This window comes from Anomalospiza imberbis, chromosome 1 (genome assembly GCF_031753505.1).
Source record: "Anomalospiza imberbis isolate Cuckoo-Finch-1a 21T00152 chromosome 1, ASM3175350v1, whole genome shotgun sequence".
NCBI classification, from domain to species: Eukaryota; Metazoa; Chordata; class Aves; order Passeriformes; family Viduidae; genus Anomalospiza; species Anomalospiza imberbis.
The window spans coordinates 113,976,712-114,000,369 of NC_089681.1; the positions used below are offsets into that span (position 1 = coordinate 113,976,712).

Here is a 23,658-nt window from a genome sequence, read left to right on the forward strand (position 1 = left end):
CAAGTCTGAGAGCGCAGATGACCACCCAGCACTCACAAGAATGTTGCAAGGTGAAGCACTTGCCATGAAAAATGAATCTGTGCTTCCGGCCTTTACCTTAAGGGAGTAGTCAGAAATGTCATATCCACAATTAACTGCCCTGTTGCTACACACCTCAATGCAAACACTATGTCTCTAGGAGATAATCTTTATGGGTAGTTAGAGGATGTACAGATACTCCTTTACGGTGTTGTCTGCTACCTTACCATGACACGATTCCTTGTCTTCCAGGTGTGAATAGACCACTCCACCAGAAAAGCACCAAGACATTCTTTTCTTCCTTTTACTTACTGCCTCCTTCCCTTCCAGATGGCTTACACTTTTCTGGTTGTACTTTCAAACAACATGCCAGTCCTGCAGTGGCAAGGCTATGAAAACTTAAGTTAAAAAGTAACCATCATGGATGCTGTGGCAAGTTACCTCCTCATGGCCAGGTCCCTGCACAACACTTAGTGAACAGTTGTGAAGGTCTTATACTGTCATTCATTGTATGTTTGTCTGGAACTGTCTTCCTAAAGTAGCAGCAGCCAGTGCAGATCTCCCTTGTCCTTAAACACAGCACAAATCCTCCAAAGCATACAGACACACCATTCTGGGAAAATGACAAAGCAAGGGACTAAGCAGAAATCTTTTCTTCTTCTTTTTTTTTTTTTTTAAACATATTTTTATTAGCACAGTAACAAATGCAGACTTAAGTAGCCCACAACATACAACCAATCCACTGAGTGACTCCTATTCCACACCTTACAGTTAACAGCTTAAGGTATTTCACTACAGGTTACCATAAGTCCTGATTAAACCCTTTATTCTTTTCACAAAGATAGATTGGCTTATAAAATAATACATTAACTACTTCTCATTTCATATATGAGGCCATATATCCACCTCTCCATATCACAGATCATGAGATGACAGTCTTTAAAAAGGATTTGTTAAATACCAATGTGCCCTCCATAGGGAAAAACAATCCCAATATCTTTTTACAAAAAAAAAAAAAAAAAAAAAACCAAAAAAAAACAAAAAAAAAAACAAAAAAACAACTCAACCCAGAACAAAATCAATCCCTCAAACCCAAACAAACAAAAAGCAAAAAGTGTGTAGAGTCTTGAAAGGACTTTTACATAAATGTCAATCTATGTACCTGTACAAAATTAAGCTGTTTTAATCTTTTACATATTGCAAGCAAACTGAAAACCAAAGAAGTCTAAGAAGTTTACATTCTTCTCGGTACTATATGTGAGCTAATATTGCTGAACTAATTACAGTCTTAAAGTATGCTATTCCAAATCCTAGCTGTCTACTGTAGCAAGATACCTTAAGTTACAACAACAAAATCTTAGGAAATAAAAGACTGAATAAAATCTGTTATAGAAATACCCTACTCTTTACCAGCACCCTCCCACCCCCCACCCCTTCAAAATCATAAGCAGCTCTTTCCATCACAGACAAATAATGTAAGAGTTTGACGAAAATCCAATTTATGTAGCGTATCTTTTGGTCCATTGTCTGGCCATTCTGTCATGCTCTGCTCTGTTAGTCATATACTGAGTGGCAATGCTTCCAACCAGGGGGTCAGCTGAAAAGGAAACACACCGCTTATTTCAGACAAGTTACCCAATAAAAGCTTTTAAATAAAGCTGAAATGTGAATTCCATACAAGGCAAACACATGGGTAAGGTGCACTGTAACAATCTAAACATACTGAATTGGTGATCTGTATCTTCTCTGATTTTGTGTATTTATGGTGATGTACTAATCTGTAATTTGATAGTGTCAAATGCCAATAAAGTTTGAAGAAGTTTAAGACACAACAATCAATTGTATTTTGCATTACTGAGGATTTTCACCAATTTATGCATTTCAGGTTTATTTTATTCCTTCCAAGGGTGCCTGAGATACTCATGCTAAGTGTACTTGTAACAATGTAAAGCTGCCTTCTAGGAAAGATAAAACCTCAAGAAGGGGTTTAGTACAACAAGTTTAGTACACTGTGAGATCTGGCCTTTCTCTCCTCTTTAGACATATATAAATGCAACCTATAAAATGACTTTGGAAATGAAAACATATTCCTCTTATCTGTGTGGACAGCGGGTGGATTAGAGCAGCAGTGATGACCACTTGTGACATAGCTGGCCACTTCTTTTAAATGGTCGATGGAAAGGAAAAGGTCAACCCTCCTGTTTTCAGGTTGGGAAGGTATATCTCCCTCCAACACCTCCCCCAAGTCTTACTGCTCTGGAGAGGGAAATGTGCTCAACCAGAGGCATGAACTGAGCTGGCCCTACCAATGGAATGAGGAGGGCCACGTTATTTAGGTGCTGGGAGGAATTCAAGGTGGCAGGTGGACTTACCGGGGTTACAGTCTGTGAGGAGGGAGCAGATGGAGAGGAGAACTTTAGAAATGGTTAACGCTGGACTCCAGTTGTCTTTTAAAATGTCCAGGCAGATGACGCCTTGGCTGTTAATGTTACAGTGGTAGATCCTTGTCCGGAACGTTACCTGCAAGAGAGGGGTGTGAGCGGGTGCGCCGGGCTGCCGCAGGCTGTGGGGAGCACAGGGCAGCAGTAGCAAGCGAGGGAGCGAAGCAGCGCCCGGGCGCGCCGGGCCCCGGGCTGACCCACGCTGGGCTCCCCGGGCCGCCGCCGCCCTCTCGCGGCCGAAACAAGAAACAGCCGGATTTAGAACAAAAATGAGCAACAGCCTCGGGAGCCAACTTCCACGGTCAACGCAAAACCCAGGTCGTGGTGGGTTTAATTTCTTTTCCCACCTTTTTTTTTTTTTTTTAATTAATTTTTGCCTTTTTGTTCCCAGTGACAAAAGGGCCCAAGGCCTTAACACCAGCATTTTTCTCCTTCTAGACTTCCAAGGATTTATAAAATCCTCCAGACAGGCCAAAACACTTGGAATCACAGCTTCCATCACTTCTAAGATGCTCAGCAATGGGGGAAGTTAGTTAGATTTACTTATTTTCATGATGTGACTGAGCTAGGCAGCTTGCCACAGAAGTTATCCAAAAGGGAAACAGAAGCACCAGGATCTGTGCTCAGAACGCCATGGGACCCGCACAGAGGCATTGCCCTGACTCACCGAGTGAACAGCAACAACTAATTTGGTGCAATTTGCATGGATTAAGATTATGAGCATGAATAAAGGCTGGTGGGTTCATGTCCTAAATCCTCAAAATTTGTCAGCTATCCACACCTAGAAATCTTATTGTCTGTTTATAGGTCACAGAAATATTTGCAAAACACACTTGGTAAGTGTGTGGTACGACAAGAACACACCAGTGCTTTCTCTCGAGATGGGACCAGCCCACACATAAAACTTGCCAGTCAATTCTCATTTTTTCTACTGCCTTTCTGATGCAAAAAATTTGCCTGTGACCCTCGCTCTCACAGGCTTGGGGAGCAGGCATGGGGTAGGGTGACAGCTACAGAACTCTGGTGACTGGCATGTCCCCGTGCACTGAATCCATGCAGTGTTTCCAAGAATGCTCCCAATGCACAGAGCACATGGGCTATTTTTGGACTTCCAAAAGCGGTTACTTGTCACACAGGAGACACCCACACTGCATGCTTGGGGAGATTTTATGCTTTATTTCTTGTGAGCTGCTTGGATTTTGGATTAAAACAGGAAGCAAACAAAGGAAACCCCAAATCCCTGCACGTTTGCACATTATGGGGGAAATAGCAAAATGACTGCAAGAGAGCAGAGATGTGTTACCCTCCTACACCTTCTGCAAAAAGCTGCCACTCCAAAACCAAGAACTCCTGATGCTTTCTACCTAGGGAGCCTTAGAGGTATAGCAGACAAGAAGCCTAAATGACCTTTGCTTCCCAGATCATCTAATCTTTGGAGGAAAGGCAGCGATTACTCCCTGCAGTCATGTGGAAGTACACGTGCAGCAGCCTGAGCAGAGGGTGGATCTACCTCTGCTGTACCTGCCCCAACCCACACTGTTCAGGGCAAAACACATTAGTGGCATTTGCAGTTGCTGGCAATGGCTCTGCCTCGGGTTCCAGGCTCTCCCTCAGCCCAGCCCTGCTCAGTATTTCTGTGTTTGACCTGCACCTTTGGTCTCCTTCCAAGAAGGTTTCTAACTGTAAGCGAGGTAACCATTTTGACAGTTTAAACACTTCCAGAAGGGAAAGCATGGAGTATTTCCAAGTTGATACAATAAGGACCAAATTAACATAGGTCAACAGTTCTAATTTGTAAAGACAGAAAGTTGTTAACCCTGATTCTCAGCACAAAAGCAAAATACTCTATAGACAGTTTCTCAGTCCAGTTGACTAATAACTGATAACAAAGCATGAATGCTGTTTGCCTTTAAGAGTAAGATTTATTTTAAAATTATTTTTCATGAAGGAGGGGAAAGTGAAAATGAAAGAAGACTCCCATATACTTGCAGAACAGCCTGGTTCCTTAACACACCTTAAGATACAATCCTTAAGGGATGTATCCATGGCACTAAGAGCAGTTTTCTCCAGTTAGAGGAACTATACCAAGCACTGTGGAAAAAAATCTAAATTTGTTTTCACTTTAGCAGCAACTCAGAACTAGGATGTTGTCAGACACTTATAGTCCAGCTGTTTGCCATGTATGATTTTAGCTGATGGCACAAAAACCAGCAGTGCAGGGAAATCAAATGGAGCTGGAAGAGAGAGAAACTGGAAGCCCACTTGAAAACAAATAAAAATATTTAAAGTAAATGCTATTACACCCTAAAAAGGAAAAAAAAAATCTCACATCAACCTAGTACATTCAGACCAAAATCAAAAGAAACTGAGTTACTTGGAAGGTAGTGAAGAGAACAGCATGTGAAATAGCAGAAAAAATATAGTGTAACTGAACAATCCTTTGGAAATGTCCCACCTGAGATTATATTAATGCAGTAACTACATGGAGTTAAGCACAGCTTTTGAAAAGACATAAAAGAATCTAATCTCAACCTTACCCCAAAGTGATAGAAGAGGTTAATTTACACAAGCAGCAGAATAGGAGTGGGTGGAAGGAAGTGGTTAGAGGTTATTAATACAAATGATCAAAGCACACACACCAGGTCAACATAAGTTACTGTTTTCACCTCAGTAAATGAAATCTAACCCAACCATAATGTAACTCTTGGGAAAATGTGCATTGTAATAGTACAAATACTGAACTCTTAAATTCTAATGATACTTGTTTACTGGATTCTCCTAAATCCAGGCACACCCAGCATGTTCCTGACTCATTTGCTATCTGAAACACAGGCAAAAACAGAATACAACACAAAATGAGAAAACATAAAAAGCAGAACAGATTAACACTAACATTTTCAAGGTGTTGTATAGAATGCTCAATTAAATGCAAAAGAACTCCATTATACATATTTAGGACATGAAAGAGAGTATCTGTCCCTATATCAGATTTCTCCTACTGAAGTTCCTTGTACCATGCAATGCATTTCCAAGTCAAATTTTAAGATCTTTCATTTCTCCAACCTCAAGCACAGTAGTGCAGTCCCTCCTAATACCTTCACAGGAACCTAAATATCACTTCTAGCACAGTCTTTTGGCTCTCCTACAGGAACATCCTCTCCAAGAACATCTGCTCCAACATACTGAATCAAGCCCTCAGCCAGAGCTAGACCCAGTCCTCAAAGGCTACACCTGTATATCCTTCATCACACATCTCTAAGATGCTCATCAAACACAGCATTTGTCAGTGTTTATGCCTCAACACCTTCTCTCGCACATATTCCTTAGGGCTTGGAAGCTTGCCAGGATGACCATTTTCACCTAATTTTATTTAAGAAAGTAAATCCTTTAATGAAATTTCAGTTTCAGGTTATGAAATGTGTTCAACTACAGGCACTTCACATTGGGCAGCCCACCACGGTAGGAACTGTCCTCACAGGAGCTACCGAAGAACTCACAGAGGTTTTCTTCCATTGGTCTTACTGGGCTTATCAAGGAAGATTCAAGGATTTCTAGTCCTTTTTCCTTACACAGCTTCATCTTTTCAGAAATCAAGGCTTTTAAAATGGCATTCTACTTTATTTTAAAATGACTCTACTGTTCTGTGAGTGCTTATCATCAAAGTGATATATGTTGGATTTTGTTTCAACTAGCTGTTTCTGTATTTCTTACCCTAAAAGGCACTTACAGGAAGGCTACTGTAATTACATTAGCCTACCACTTAAACATGATCCACAAACAGTATTCACTCTCTACTGCAAGTAGTTGGACATCTGAAATCAACAAAATAGCAGGAATAAAGCAGGAGTGATATGATAATCACATTTTCCACATTACCACTGATTAACACTAGATTTTAAAGGAGCAGCTTTGGTTCTCAAAGGATGGTTCTTCATTTAAACCTGAAGTGTCCAAGTACAAAAAGTGTGTTCTACTATAGCACCACCATGCTTTCTCCTATATATCATCTCAATGAGACTGAAGTTACCTGGACTTTACTTCCATGCCTACATGTGGTTTGTAAACCGACTTGGACTTTGCTAGATAAAAGACTCCGTTTAAATGAAACTGCTCCAATACAGTGAGTCGCCACTAAACTCATCTTTTAAAGCCTCAGTAAGTAGTCCCTATCTGTTTGGTGCTTTAATCCCACCCTTCTTTTCATCTGGGTGAAGGTTTAGATGTAAAGATACAGGCAAAGCAATCTCAGTCAGAAGCAACGAGCAGAAAGCAGGGCTGAGCAGGAATGACATAACTGTTTATTTGGTTCTGCATGGGGGAACCTGGCATACAGGGCTGTCTCAGTAGCTCTGGCAGTTATAGGATGGTCTTGCAAGGCATCCACTTGAGCCTCGAAGCAGCAAGGTGGGAACACATCTAAGAGGAAGGGCTGCAGCTCTGGCTGGGGCATTTGCACCATCTACCCTGCCCGTGGCAGATACTTCTACCCAGATGGAGCTGCTGAAGGGAGAGGCTGCAGAGTGGATCTCAGACTGCAGGCAGTGTCAAGACCTTTCTCCTGGGCAGGACAGCCAGCAGGCCTGCCTGCAAAAGGTGTTGCCCAGATGGAAAACCTCCTGCAGCAGTTGGCTGAGCTGTAGGAGGCAGTGAGAACATGTGTGGCATCAGAGCTGCTGAGAAGGAGTTAGACAGCTGGTTCTAAACTGCACTGGACCCACATCCTATGGCCAAATAGCCAGAAACTCCCACCAGCACACAGGGAAGGGAGGGGGCCAATAATGCAGAAGAATAAAAGCTTGCCATGGCAAGGATCTGCAGGAAGAGATTTCCCCCCAAAGACTGAGGTGTCCCCGCAGAACCACTTTCCTACTCTGAGCCTGGAAACACCCATTGTATCAGAAAAAACACTAAAGCCAAGTAGGCAGTCCTGGAAGTAACTCTGGAGCATGGGCAGTTTTTTCATCAATCCTCCTGGTCAAAGGGAAAGGATTCAAAAGGGCTAGTCAAATCTAGCAAACCAACAAATGGTTATGGGACTGGTGCCACAGACAGGGGTTTGGCTACTTAGACCATGGGACTTGCTTTGGGAAACCTGGTCTGCTGGGCACTGATGGGATCCATCTGTCAGAGAAGGGGGAACAGGCCTGCATGGATGAACAAGGAGCTCCTGGACAAACTCAAACGCAAAGGAACTGTACAGAAAGAGGAAGCAAGGACAGGCAGCCTAGGAGGAATAGAGAGAGGTGGGCCTGTGAACTTATGAAGTTCAATGAGCCCATGTGCAAGGTCCTTGCACCTGTGCCTGGCAATCACAAGGACTTGTGAGACCCCACCTGAAGCACAGAATCCAGCTCTGGGGCCTCCAGCATGGAAAAACATGGACCTGTTGGAGTGAGGTCAGAAGAGGGCCGTCAAGAGAATCAAAAGGCTGGAGCACCGCTCCTATGAAGAGAGATTGAGAGAGCTGGGCTTGTTCAGCCTGGAGAAGAGAAGGTTCTAGAGAGACTTTAGAGCAGCCTTCCAATACCTAAAGGGGCCCACAGGAGAGCTAGAGATGGACTTTTCACATGGGCATGGACAAGGAGTCACGGCCTTAAAATGAAAAAGAGTTAATTTAGATGACCTATTAGGAGGAAATCCCTTATTGTGAGAATGGTGAGGCACTGGAACAGGTTGCTCAGAAGAGTTGTGAATGCTCGATCCCTGGAAATGTTCAAGGCCATGTTAGATAGAGCTTTCAGCAAAGTAGTCTAGTGGAAGGCATATCTTCCCACAGTAAGGAGGTTAGAACTAGATGATCTTTAAGGCCCCTTCCAACCCAAACCATTCTAGGATTCTATGATGAGTCTGAACAAGCCTGGGCTGATAAATGCTTCTGACATGTAGCATAGAAAGCAAAGGTGTAACAAAGCACACATGGAAAAGCAAAAGATCCCTCTTTAAATGCTTACTGGGCTCACAACATAATAAATTGCATACAGTTGGTTGGACAATAAAATAGTCAGCAAATTAAAAAAAAAACCCAAAACAAAAAAACAAACAAACAAAGAAACTACTCTAAAGTGAAGTAAATTCTGACATGGGAACCATCTGTGTTGCCAGAGAATCTCCAAAAAGAGATGGATGGATGTCAGCAGAAAAGCCCTAGAGATGTTCCAAGGTAGATCATGCTGTTTGTGAATCGGAGCCCTATCTTAGAGGTAGAATTTAAGGACCTGTTGGTACTACCAGAAACCCTGAAGTTATGTGAGCAAGAACAAGCAAACAGTTTCCTTAATTTGGCAACCTTGTATTAGTTTGTCTTGTGTAAGCAATTAGCTTTGCTCTGTTGAGATGGACTGATGGCCTGAAGAAGTCCTTTCTGCTACAGACTAGACCAAAGTCCGAAAGATGGCACAGTCATTGGCATTTATCTCAACAATCAAACAACTTTTAAGTAGAAAGTTAAACATGCACATTAATGCTTTCAGATACAAGACAAATACCAAGTGTATACACAAGCTCCTGTTGTAACCCAACACTTTTCCTGTGGCCACATACTGGAACCACTGGATAACATTCACTTACACTGGTATTTGCCTTAGAGCACTGGAACACAACACCGGAATGTAAGAGCTTCACAAATATAACACACCTACAGAAAGTTTATTACTGTACAAATAGGTGAACAACACAAGTGTCCAACAAAACTGGAAAATTAAATACTACTTTGGTGGCCAAAACACATGTAACTTATGCTTACAGTACCTGAGTTGTTTGAGAAATAAGTATTTGTAGCATTTTTCGTCTTCTCAAGTTTATTTACTTTTCAGTTTCTCAGTCCTGTCCCAATGCTTGCACTATATGCTTAGGACTTCTTATAAACAGAAGCAGGAAGAAAGAAAACAAGCTGTAGGACAATTATCAAGAGGACTGGAAAAGCTGTTAACATTAGCTAATAGAAAGTCCTGTAATGTCTAAAGTGAGCTTAAGTTTTTTCTTAAGAAGAGTGGATTTCAAATGGGCTGTGCTCCATTAACACTGCATGCTATCCATGTTTAGCAATCATTACTTAAGATGTTAGCTACAGGTCTCTTACCTTTGGAGGCTTGAAGGGATATTCTGGGGTAAATGTGATGTCAAGGAAGAAAACACCTCCCTCATAGACTGAACCTGGAGGTCCTAGAATGGTTGATCTCCATTCGTAGATGTTATCACCTTTGGGGCCAGCACTAAGAGATAAAAACCAAAATCATTTAGAAATACTACCACAGCTCAAATAAATATGACTTCTTACATTCGTCAAGTATGATATGGAAGAAATATTTCAGTGTTACTACTTATACATCACCTGAAGTAAAGACAGGGATTAAAAGAAGACTGAATGCTTTCAAACACTCAGACATCTTACCTGAACTTATCAGTGTTCCAGACTGTTTAGCAAAGCTGAGAAACGAGAGGTGGGGTATGGTTTCCATTTTCTCTCCCTTGACAGTTACAAGAGCAGCATTGCCCAGAACTACTCCTAAACATACTACACTATCAATACAATACAAGAGCTGAGTTTCAAAGAACAATTTCCTACTGTATTTCAGAAATGGCTCTTCCATCTCAGTCTTAATAAAACTGTACCATATTAAAGACCATACAAAACAAATTAAGGATTTTATTAATTTATTTAATTAATCTTGTGTGTTCTTTAAAATTAAAATATATCCTGCATTATTATTTAACAAAGGCTCATAGCATAATTGAAGGAAGCCAAATTAATGATGATGCTCTTAAGTGCCAAAATTTTCTACACTTTTATCATTCTACTGCACTGATTTCTAAGATGAGGCCACATGATTTTACCCTGTTGATATTGCTTGCATTGTGGAACTGCGTTTCTTAGGGGGAATTAAAATCACTGTGCCAATTTAAAACAGCACTTTCTCAAATTAGCTCTGCTTATTTGAGATTCTGCCTAACCTGCCAGCAGCTCACTACAAGCAGTACAAACTAAAGGTGTTGCAGAGATCAAATGTCTGCTTGGTAAAATTAGTTTTATTGATATCCTCAGACACTTGTACTCAGTAGTGTGCCATATGTCACTGAGTATTCCTAAGTACAGCTCGACCTATAAAGCCATTAATGGTGCAGGACTCCTTTGCTGGCTCTTCCCTTCTTTACTGCTATGGTAGTATTTCATTTGTAAAATGCCAGAGCTGGAAAAATATTTGCATAACGGGAGGTGCTGACACAGCTTTTTTAATCATGGATGTACCATGGTTTCAGAAATCTCTTCTCCCCTTGTTCTGAAGGGGATGGATCTTAACATTCCTAATACAATGAAAACTAGCCTTGCTCTTCTTTCCTCCTTCTTTTAACAAGGCTTCTCTAAGACAGAAGGCAAAACCCAGGCTCTTTTCATATTATAATAATCACAGAGCAGTATCACTTGAGAGGGAAGGCAATACAATAATTTCAATATACATATGACAATGTGCATTTGATTAATATGCAGAGAACAAGAGTAATCACTACGTGTTAATAACAATGTTACAAACAGAAATACAATTGCAAGAACATAAATTGTAAACAGTGATCAGAGACATTTTTTCCCCTGCTCTTCCCAGTACTGGTGAACATGTTCTTGACAGCAGGGGAATCAGGAGAGAGAAAGGGAATTAATTCTGTTATCAAACCTACCATTTTTTTTCCAGATTAACCTAATAAAATTTCACAATGTTGGTGCTAGATAATTTAACAATGGTAAAGTTATGACAAAAAAACATGCTTCTAGGGAAAGGAAAGCATGTAAGAAAGCAGTAGACAGATTCTCTGCAAATGATGCACCAGCCACAAGGGAAAGATTTTTCTCTCCAGAACACAAAACCCTGCACAGCTCAAGATCAGTATTAAATTAAAGTAAAAGCCATTCCATCCTGAACACTCCTGGTATCCCACACCACCTTAACGACTTGTCCCTGTCCTATGCAGGTCCATATATTTGGGCACTCAGTACTCTCCAGCTACCACTTGTGCGCTAGACTGGAAAAGTGTTGTGTTTTGAGGGAAGTTCTGGCTCTGGAAAGACACCAACTTAACTGTGCAAACTTACTGAAAAGGACTCTCTGGGGCACCCTTAGCCACCGCTCCAAGGAATCACCTCTTTATGTACCTATTAGCAACCTACTGACACACTGTCATTACTGCAAGTTGTGCTGGCAATCATCCTCCCCTCCCTCCCTCCCTCCCTCCCCTAAAGGTGGAGCTACTGAACGGGAACAGGTACTTGAACTTCAGTAGCACCGATTTACTGTTGGAATTTATATCACCAGAACTGCCAATGGAGAGCACTTCAGCACTCAAAAATGTGATGTGCGATTAGCAGTGAATACAGCCCTCTGAGCCAATGAGAAATATTTCAACATTTTGCATTTTATTTCCAGCTTCAGCCCAAGGGACTGTCAATAAAAAACTCCCACAGACTTAAAAAATATATTATCATTAGTAATAGTCTTAGAAATCTCTTGTATCCTATTAGATTTCCAATTAGAGCCATCACTGCACACAAGTAATATACTGCCATATTAAGAGTGCAACATCTTTGTAAGACATCAGTAGGCTTTAACAATGACAGGCTAAGCTTTCCTTTTAAGCTTTTCATAATTCAATTAACAGAGTAAAATAGCTGTGCATGTCCAACTTTTACACATTAACATTGATTTCTTATAAAAGAAAGACTGAATGAGGATGATGCAAGTCAGCTTCAAGTATGATACTACTTAGATTCAATTTAGGATTGGTAATATCAAACAGCTCACGAAGACCTAGTCCATAATAGAAAAGTGACAATACTCGACCACAGTGCAAGAACAATGGCATTAACTTTTGGTGGAGATATGGAAACTGTCAAAGGCTAAAGACTACATTGTTTGTTTAAAACCCTTGCCATTATCTGCTTCAAAAAGAAATTCACTGATGCATGGACACAAGACTCACTGGCACAGCTGTCACCTTGCCTGATATGTGTCACCACTGCTCAAATTAAGTGTCTAGAGCTACTAATACAACACTTTAAAGCTGTCCAACATATGACCGCTAGAAAGACGATTTCAACCAATTAAATAGAAGTTGTTTCTACTCCAAGAAGAGAGTATGTGAGCAATAACTTTCTGTATTAACTCAACAGCCTACAACCTCTTCCCTTCCAAAGGAAGAAATGAATAAAAGACCAGCAATTCAGAGTGAAAAACTACTCAGAAAAAAAACTGAAAAGATCCCAAGCCATTATTATCCTATCAAGCAGCATGTGTTACATTGCAGTGCAGCTGAGATCTCTCTTGGAAAAACAGTGAAGATGCACAGCACACACTGTAACAACTGATCCTGATTGTTCCAAATGATGCTAGCTTATCCCCCAGACTGATGTTATGACAGAAACACTCTGTGGGAAACTTCCCACAGCCAAGGTATTGTTCAAGGAGTATCTAATTTTCCAAGTCTAGAAGCAGGAAAATGCAAGGCATTACCTCTTGGTAAACCCAAGGCAGAGAGAAAGTGTCAGCACAAGTGAGACCAAGCTCAAAGTCCTGCACAGGCCAAGTCCTAACCAGCGTTGTGCTGCTTTGGAAAAACCCAATCTTGCTCTGCCTCTCTTTGCTGGCAGGAGCCATATTCTTTCCCAACTTAAAAATCCAACGGGTAAATTAGAAATGCCTGGAGCAGAGGCTGGGAAGCAGAACGATGCCTAGGCAAATTAGCTGCAGATGCCTTGCAATACTGAGGAACTGTAAACACAGAACTCTGTCTCAGAGATTCAGTCTTCATGGAGAAGACACACACACACACCCCCACACCCACACTCTTTCACAAATGGAAAAAGCTGAAATGACAGACAATCTACAAGAACACCCAGCCTGTGGCTTTTTTTATTAAGCCTGCCAGATATAACCTCCACCACAGGTCTGCAATACATGATACCACCCTGATATTTTGCACACACAAACTCAGCTTCCTCCTCTGCCCTGGCATCCTGGGCAAATCACTCAAAATATGCCTATGCCACAAGGGAAGGCAGGACTTTCTGGTATTCACCACATATAGCTAATGTATGAAAATCCCTGGGAATACAGTGATGGTACTTTCCAGGAGAATGACTCAGTAGGAGTCTATTGTTTATGTAAACATGCTATTCATTTAGAAACTACCTGGTCCTTTCTAGGAGTGGACCAAATGATAATGTAAGTGCCCCCCTTTGTGAAAATTCAGACTAGCAAATAGTTTAATTTCTCTTCTTTGAGATACAGAAGGCACAATAGGAGATCACTGCAGTGATAAATCAAAATAGTTGATGCTACAGGCACTAGGTCAATACCCTGATATACCAAAGCAGCACATATTCCTTTTAAAAGCTAACTAATTTAGCAGAGTAGTTTAGAAGTGCCACAGACTGCTATCCGTGCTATCTTCTCAGCGTGAAGAGAAGAAGGGTGATTCCATGGTATGATGAACGAAATAACACCTAATGAAAACGTACAATATATTTCAGTTAAAATTGCAAGTAACAAACCCCTGAACTCATACACCAGCTACTCCATATCCCTAGGTGCTATTTTGGAGGCTATTTCGCCCTAAACATGAAGAGTCTGATGCTAGTAGCTAAGCTGTTTTGAAGTTGCACACTTGGGGAAAATAAACATAAATTCTAAAAACACTGCAGAAATGACCTTTTCCAAGGGACACAGCTCAAATCAGAAAGCAAACAACATGCTAACACCACACGGGAATTTCAAGGTGGCAGAGAATCTAATGATCTCCAAAGTAAAACTTCACCATTACAAACTGACAGCAACATCGATTTTTTTTGCTGTTCCTTTGTTTTCTAGTAAGAAATAGTTAAACGCTCAACATGGAAGTGCGTCTCAGTTATGGACTTACTAGGCAGCTTTAGGAAACAGCTGACTGTTAGAAGGTCCCTTTTCTTTCACCACCCCCTTTTTCTTTTTTTTCCCCTATTTTCTTCTCTAAAGATCTAAGCCTAAAACACATTAGAAGTTTTGGCTGCCAAGCAGGTAGCGTACCATTCTCACATGAAGTTCTGCTGCACCTCCATTATTCTGACAAACTCAACCCACTCCTGACCTCAGGGTAAATACACTTTCTTTTCTCATGGCCCAATGGGTGGGTCCACCCCTGAACTTGCTCACTTATGTTGTTAAGCTGAATCGGGTGGAGAGATGGGCAAAGCATCCCAGAAATACTGGATCACTGAGGGAGGCAGGTGCCACCTTTACAAAGAAGCAGGACAGCTCGTCCATCTTAGCCACTGAAAACAAACACCAAATCCCCCATTCAGAGAAATTTTGCTCTACAGATCCTTAAGCAAGCTGTCTTAAAATGGGAGTGTTGAAGGACAGAGTGAAAACCCACAAAACAAAATGGAGCTAATCCTTTGGCCCAAACATTACTTCAAAACCTTCATATTAATGCACAGTTCTAATTTTAGAAATAAATTGTCACCTTCTGCAAATGCTTTAGCTACCAAATCATTCACAGGCAGGACCCCACTATGCCAAGCCTGCTACAATACAATCCAAAGACCTGTGTACACAATTTACAAAGGTTTTTCAATTATAAAATAAGCATTAAAACATTACACAGTTATTAGGAAGAAATCCAAATAGACAAAACAGAAGCAATTAAAAGGATACCCGGGGCCATCCATTTAATTGCTATTTTTTTGGCAAAGTAGTTTAAAAGCATGATGCCTCTCATTTTTAAGTGAAAGAATGGAAATTAAAGGAAAATAAAGGAAAAAAAATAATCACAACACAAGAAAACCACTGCTGGGCAACGGTGGCAAATTAAAGGTAACATACTGAATTACCACGTGCCTACATGAATCAGTGGCAATTTTTGCCCACTGTCATTACACACACCCAAGCTGCTCCTCTGTGTTAACATAAAAATGATGGATTGATATCAGGTGACATTCCTGCAGGCTCAATAAAAGATAGAGGGAAAAGACAGCAAGAGAAAAAGTTGCAGCCAGCTTTAGTTAAAACATAAGAAGGAAGGAAAAGAGGTAGAGAGGTAAGTGAGCAAAGATGGAACTTAATATTCCTACAGCAACGCAAACATAAAATTTTGAAAATCGAACTTAATTCTTCTTCTAGTTCATGTTCAGGGATAGGATTCTGAAGTACAAAGCTATAAATATTATTATTTTTCTTGTAAGTCATTGAAATTACTGTGTTTTCTGTCTTCAATTTAAAATGCAGTCACAATATTATTGCACAAGCATAAGTGCCTTACAAATCCCACCACATTTCCAACAGAGTTAGAGATAATATCATTCTTCCCTGCATTTTCATGCACAAAATTTCTGTTTTAACATCTGGGAAAGCTTTTCCCTTAAGTATCAACCTAATGTAAAATTAGGAAGGTTTGAACAATTGCACAAAGCTTAAACTGAAGGATAAATGGTGAAGTGAATTACTTTCTTACTAGGTTAAAAAAGGAAATAAGTAACTAAATAGCTCTGATAATGGAGCTGATAAGGTGTAATGCAGGGATTTATGGGACTTCAAGTAAAACTGATCAGGGGGATTTCTTTGTGGGAATAAAAAAAAAAAGACTACGTTTTCCAATTTATATAAAAAATACTTGGCAATAAGATCACACAACAACCATTACCACAGCCAAGATCTCATTCTTTTTCTATTACAATAGGAACAGAAATGCTATGCGGTACTTGCAAATTTAGGACTTTCACATGAAATATTTCAGTCTCTACAAAATATAACTGTGAAGTTACTACTAAGCTACCTGGTGAAAAGGCCAACTCTCTTACACTATTCCATTGCAGAGTCTGATTTTTAAACCAGGGTTCAAAGATTCAAAATAAAATCTCAGTTTTGACCTCAGGGAGGTCAGAAGGAGACTTATGATATTCTCAGGAGTGTGCTGCAGCTCTATTTAATTTAACAATAATCACTCCAATTTAGGAGCAAGTCCTTATAAAAAGGTTCAAGAGAAATTAATCCATTTAGCATTGGTTCCAAAATTGAAAATAAATCCCGCCTGCTCAGTTCTCAAGGGTTTCAGTTTCTCTTTCCAGTGGCTTCTTTGTAGCCTTCTCTACTGCAAAGTACTTGAAGTTTGTCCCGCTACATACATGTAGGAACATTTTCAGTGTCATACATGATTGCAGAAAGGCTGTTTCTGTAAGTCTGAGACTTTAGTATGTACAGTACAGAAATACAGAAAATGTCAGACTAAGTAATGAATGAAATTATTTTCATTGTATGCAAATTTTTTTATTTTCTCCTCATATATTTAGTTTGAGGCTGTGAACAAAAATTAAATAAATTAAAATGTCCCAGCTTATACGTGACCTTACACGTCCCATTAAATAATACTCTGTATAAGAAACAATAAAACAAATTGGGAAAGAGTAACACAGAATCTGACCCACCTAACAATAAGCAATTTCTCATTCAAAATGACAAGAATATGTGATGGTAGAATCTGAGGTCTGCCAACATAACCTCATGTTATTTTTAAATCAGTTTCCTTCCTGCCATTTGTCTGTTGACTATCAACTACCAACATGGAGACAGAAATTATTACACATCATCAGACCTCATTTCCAAATTATTTATGTATTTATAGCACAGATGTGTAATTTACAGTTGGTAAGCAAAACCAGGCAGTTTCACAAATGCACTATTTCTGCAACTACACCATTTTTAAGGGGCCTCTTCATATTCCAACAGGTTTTTGGAAATTGATGTAGAAATATAACTAGTGAACCTATTTATTTCTGTAACTTTAATGGTTGCATAAAGCAAGCATACCCTAAACTGGTTGCCTAGAATCAAATTGACAGACCTGTAATTAAAGACAAATAAAAAACAATCAATACTACTGATAAATATGAAAGTTCTTGTTTCACTAATCTCAAATGTGGTGTATTCCTGAAAAGAAAGCAAATCTACTTCCTCCTGGCACTTACTGGGATATGGTAGGTTCTTCATACATGGAAAGGAAACTACCCCTTCTGACAACTAAACAGTTCAATAATATCCCCTTGCCCTCCATAAGCTCTAGAGGTGCTATACTGAATGATAACAGGGTTCTTTCTTAAATACTGTGCTTTATGCATTAAGGAAAATAGAAATCTACCACAATTAACCTGCCATTCCAGAATCAAGCTGGGACCTACATCTGTGTTTCTATCATGCCCATCTCCTGTCCTGCTCTCACCAGAGTGAGAATACAGAAGGTGATCTCACTAAGAAGATAAAACTCCCCAGTACATCATAAATATTTAGGAGCCCTGTAGTACATCAATTGTAAAAGTAATACATTTGAACCCACATGATCTGGACACTTCTGTCTCTTCACAAGTTGCTTGTCCTGTCAAGGAAAAAAAAAAAAAAACAAACCAGAGAATCCCACCTATTTCATAAACCTACCTATCCAGCACCAAGCTAACATAGTGGACTGTTTATTTTGGACTTTATCATCCATTTACCCTATTGCTTTCATTATAATTCTGTAGATCAAGAAATACATATCCTAAATAAATTAAATTGAAAGGGCAACAGCAGCTACAAACCAACTTGAAAAAAACAGCCCCAGAAAGTTAAAGATGCTATGTAACAACTGCCAAGATACCTCTGCTATGCTGAAAATTGAAAGCAAACAAGACTGTTGAGCTTCCTCACGCTAATAAGGACAAGGTTCTTGAGGCTTTACCCAACTACCTCCTTGAGCTAACTTTCTTACTTTCATGGGGAGGAAAACAGCTATTTGAAAGAGAAGAGTCAATACATTTCCAGACCAGAGATACACTACCATCTCTCTTGCACTGAATGGAGGAATTCCGCTTAAAGTCTGTACTAGGAACAGACAAAATAGTATTTTAAGATTACTAGTTTATATGCAACTTCTAAGTTTTCAAGAGAACATAACCTAAGGGAAAAAAAAACTGCTACTGTACCACAGGCTCCTAAACTGATTTACCTGTCCCATCATCTACCTACCTACCAACCAACTTGTCCTTAAAAATACGTTACAAATTAGAACAATCCATCAGCCAATCAACAAAGAAAGTCCCCTTCCCATTAGATGTAAATAGGTAGAGTCAACATCACTTAACCAGAGGAACATCCCATTATCCTGGCTTCACATCTTTATATTGCTTCCCATCAGCATGCCAATGCTGATACTGATAACATTATGTTGCTGAACAAAATACACTATGTCTTGAAGGACTTATCTTAAAGATACATGAAAGATAAAAAGAAAAAAAAAGTCTAATCTCGATGTCTTCCCCTTCTTCTTTACCTACATTAAACCTCCTTTCCTTGCCACTCACTAAATAAATGAAGATCACTGCATTTGAATGAACCTATTTCACTGTGGGTGCTAACAGCAAAACTACACAAACCAGCCAGTAACAGCTCAAAATATGGTTACTCTTCTCAAAACAACAACAAAATATTCTCAATTATGCTGTACTACCCAGAGAGAAAATATTTCCTGATTTTCACAGTTCTAAATTATCAAAATTACCTGGCAGAAAAGTATAATAATTTGAAAACACTGCCTTTGAGTTTTGAAACTCTGGCATGCATAGACTAGAAACAGAAATCTAAGATAAAAGTTTGCTTTAAGTAAAACAAGATTACCTACACTGTAGTACAGCACAGCTGCCAGCCATAAAATTGTTTATATACCACTGCAAGTTGTTCCCATTAATAATGCGAGCCAGTCACAATAGCTAGACAACATTTACTATAGTAGATACAAATATTTCTAAGCTGGTTAGAGGGAAAAACCTTCAAAACAACCCCAAAAATCTATCAAGAGATTTAATAAGAAAAATAGAACTTTGATTTTTCTATAGCAGATTCACATGCATAAAGGATAGCCTAAACAGGTGCTTGCAGTGACTTTCCAAACTTTTGTTTATTTTTTTTTTTTTCAAAGTATTAGGAACATTAAATTTAATCCTCATTAGGAGCCAGAAGTGACTAAGCAGTGCTCTTAAATAATGTATACAGTTTTGTGGCCAACTTGCATGCCTTAACTTGAAGAACAAATATAGTCTTCACAAATTATCTTTTTCTCCTCAGAACCCTACTTGGCAATTGATGTTAAGCAACTTCCCCGTGCAATGCAAAAAAAACCTCATAGATGAATTTCAAACTTCCCAATATCTTTACTTCGTGACCGTTTTATTTGGAAATGTCCAAATGTCCCAAATGTAAGGAAACATCAATGACAATGAAGCAATGAAGTGACAAGCAATAATAGTTTCAAATTAGGGCATTATGTCACTTACACCTTTTATGAAAAACATGTTACATTCACACAAGTCAACACTTGGTGTCTTCTCCTCCTTAATTTCCACCAAAGAGAGATGACCTAGCAACAATTTAATAAGCTGAAAGACAATTCCCATGTGTGGCAGTTAAGTTCTGCTGACAGAGAACAATGGCAGGCAGGGAACAGGGAATTGCTAGGGAGCACAAGAAATTCAGGCGTCCTCCTCAACATCACTCCTGGTCCCACATGGCTTAGGAATTTGCTTCTTCAGCTGATCACTGATATCCTTAGTTTAAAATAAACTTTTCGGTGCCATGAAGAAAAAAAAAAAAAAGTCATGCTAAACTCACAGTTTAATTACCTGAAATCACTCGCATTAAATAATACCTCATGTATTTTGCCATGGAGGCTTTTCTAGTCATTAAAAAAGAAAGACACTTTCCTCACAAACTTCTGGTGCAATCTAAGAAATGTACAAAAAAGAGTCTAAAATACACATTTCTTCATTGGATGGTGGTAACACTTGAATTGGCAGTAGTTCTAGCGAGTGGTTTTCTATTGTAGAGGCAGAAGGAGGAGAGCACACCTCACAGAAACATGCAAGTGTCTTAGAGACAGAGAACAGCACACAAGTTCTAACCTTTTAACCTCAGCAGTGTTACTAGTTATACTTTGAAGCAAGAGTGACAAGATTAGGCGTATGTTTTGAGAGCTGAGCCTTGCCTTTGTTATGCTCTAACCATTTCCATAAATGCCGAGGAAACTGTAGAATTGATGTAGAGATAGATGAGCAGTTTGCACCTAATATTAGACTATTAAGTTTCTGAACACAAATTGAACACGTTGCTTCTAATTAGCCACAAATATGAAAACAGCATAATAGCACACAGTGGTATGGCAAAACACCTGGAAGAAATGTCAGCCTTAATACCCGTGCTTGATGCAATTTTCCATACATAACAACATAAGAAAAATAAATCTCTCACTAGCTACAAATCGCAGGGTTTTCAGATATATGAAGGTAGGGAAAAATCTCTCTAAGCACAAAGAAAAGTGATTTGTTTCCAGCCACTCCAGATTCATTTACTTTGATTTTTCTTATTAAAGGCATTTTAAGTATTTCTTGTAGTGAAATAAAGATTTTCAAACAGCAATATTTTTACAATGTAAATATATTTACACTATTTACACTATGTTGTAAAATTTCTCATCCAGTCTAGACAACTCCACCTGAACTTTCAAGATAAAATAATAAGCAAGTATTTCTTTATTTAAGTTTCTATGTCAGGACCTCAGTTCAGAAAGGCCAGTAAATAAAACTCTTAGAGTACACACAAACAGCCTTCTTAACAAATTAGGGAGAACAGATAATTTCCAAAGGCAGCTGACATTCCCATCATTAAAAGTGACTTAACCTATTATTAAAAAAATTATATTTGGTATTTAATCAAAGGTAGTTACAGGTTATGATGAGCCAACTTTTTTCCAATTAAGGTAAAATAGCTGAAACTAACACTCTTCTGCTGAGTTTGTAAGCGTTAGAAGAGTAGAACACATCACTCACAAAAAATCATCCCAATGACAGTATCATTAACAGATTAGCAAACTAACCAATATTAATATGTTTTTTTAATTCACTCTACATAAATATACACAAAACACGTGCAACTTTCAAGCCATGAGTTAATGATACTACAAACTTGAAATCTGATCAGGTAAAGTCAACCTTAAGTAGTGAAGTGAAACACCAAAGTGTGTCCTTGTTTTGTGCTTTAAGACTCAATTCTCTAAGAGATGTACTAATCTGACAAAAATATAACCAAAAATACTTTTAGAAATCACTTTTAATAGTGATTTTGTTATATATAAATATACACACACACACATATATATATGAGTGTGTTTCACACAGCACAAACCTTTTTACAATATAACTTACAAAGATTTTTTTTCTGAACGTATTTTTCTCCTACAGAAAAATGTTAAAATAAAGTTTATTTCACACATTAGTATACTAGAGATAGTATTACTCCAAAGATTTTGATCACAGGTCAAGTGCAAATTTTATCTACTAGCTTATCAAAAGAAATACAGATCTTCCAGGCTGGATCTGATCTGAAGACCACCTAGTTTAACACCTCGTATCTCACTGGCTTCCAGTGTCAAATGGTCAGAGATGGGCATCAGAAGGTTTCTGCCAAGTTTTCTGTTTTCCTCTATCATAACAACACCCTCAGTGGTAACGGCTTGAGCCTCAACACCAGGCATCCATGTTTTCCTTCTAAAATCAGTATTATGAATCAGCTGCAGTAATTCTGTCTGATTTTGCCCTCCATAGAAGCCTAGGACTTTTTGAGGCTTGCTTAATTCCTGCTTTCAGTAATGTAACACAGCATGGAACCCCTGTGCCCCATTCTGTTCTGTAAAAAGTGAACAAATTAAATTTCAGTATCTTTTAATCTCATTCCATATGCCTATGTTCTTGTCTTAAAAGAGGAAAAAAACTTTCCTCTCTATTTTCTCTTGAGGTTAAAAAAATAAGAAAAAGGCTCAGGCTCCCCAGTGCAAGGATCACAGCACCAAGCCTGATAGAGCTCAATAAGTGTTTGGACAATACTGTTGGACACATGGTGTCAATCCCTGAGGATGGGGCTTTGGAGGGCCAGGAGTTGGACTTGATGATCCTTGTAGGTCCCTTCCAACTCAGCAAATTCCGTGATTCTGTAAACACTACATTTGCTGGTTTGGTTTTTCAGGGTTTTTTTTTTAAGGAAACAATCCCTGTGTCTTCACATAAGAAGTCCTCCAACTTCTTTTTTAAGTAAGTTCCATCTCTCCTCTCCAAAATCTGTTTACTTCTCCAATACACTCTTTTAGATAAAGTGGACAGCATTTCACAGAAGCTGACAGATGAGCCATTACTTTGTATGTATTCGAATTAAGCCTTTTTCTCATTCACATGATCCTTCTTTTAAAATGGGAAAACTTATCACCAGAGGTGATAATGGCCCTAGTGAGCACAAGGCCAGTAAAGAGTAAGTTTCTTTCCCTACTTCAAAGTTTGTGGCAAACCACTCATTGCTAAAGGTCTATCCTGTAAACATACATTTGTATGCTTCTAAAAGCAAGTACTTCTCTATCAGTCTGGACTAGCTGAAGTCAATGACAAAATTCCATCAAGTTCAACAGAAAGAATTTATATACAATGTAGGGCACAGAAATCTCTTGGGAATCCAGCAAAACCCCTCCAACAGAACCAGCAGCAACTGCAAAAGACAGACCACTGCAGAGCACTTGGATTGGGAGGTTGCTTCATCACAGTTAGCCCAGTCAGTAATTATGGCATTCCTAATTCCTACTGTCAGCAAAGAACACTTTTGAAAGCATCCTTGTTGCACCTGCATCCCATGAAAAAACAAAATGCTGTATTTTTTATAGAAGAGTAAAGTCTAAAAGTTTGTTATCAATCAATGCTGCTGCTGAGCATCTTCAAAACAAGAAACAAGCTTTGCTTCTGTCATTAAACTGACAGTAGTTTATAGATAATTACACAAGAGCAGAACCTTATAAGGAAAGCACAGAGCCACAGAGCTTTACAGAGAACTGAACACCTCTAAAGGAGAGATTAAGGTTCTTTTGTTTAAAGCCACATGATTTATTCAAGTTACCTTTCCTACATTCCCAATATAAGAATGTGGAGGCCTGGAATATTTTGACTAAAGCCTAGGTATTTCTAATTTTTGTTTCTATTAGTTTTTGCTCAACTACCTTTTCCTCTTCTCTGAATCTAGAGATGTGGATTTGTGTTGGGTTTTTCTGTTATGTGGGGTTTGGTTTTTTTTTTTTTTTTTTGGAGGGGTTTTTTTTTTTTTAAGTCTTTAGCATATCAAGATAT

At 39.1% G+C, this 23,658-nt stretch overlaps 1 protein-coding gene across 11 annotated transcripts in view; it reads right to left on the reverse strand.

The window, feature by feature from the left end:
• Positions 1-668: 668 nt before the first annotated feature.
• Positions 669-23,658, reverse strand: part of LOC137483732 (ubiquitin-conjugating enzyme E2 E1) — a 45,515-nt gene continuing 22,525 nt past the window's right edge. For 6 of the 11 annotated variants that reach the window (XM_068207104.1, XM_068207096.1, XM_068207078.1 and 3 more), the window contains 3 exons: positions 9,538-9,670; positions 2,391-2,538; positions 669-1,615 (listed from right to left, as the gene is read on the reverse strand). In XM_068207104.1, the coding sequence (XP_068063205.1) occupies positions 1,518-1,615; positions 2,391-2,538; positions 9,538-9,670 (379 nt within the window). In that variant the 3' untranslated portion in view covers positions 669-1,517. The remainder of the gene's footprint in view (positions 1,616-2,390; positions 2,539-9,537; positions 9,671-23,658) is intronic. The other 5 variants (XM_068207134.1, XM_068207058.1, XM_068207125.1 and 2 more) reach the window with 1 other exon arrangement.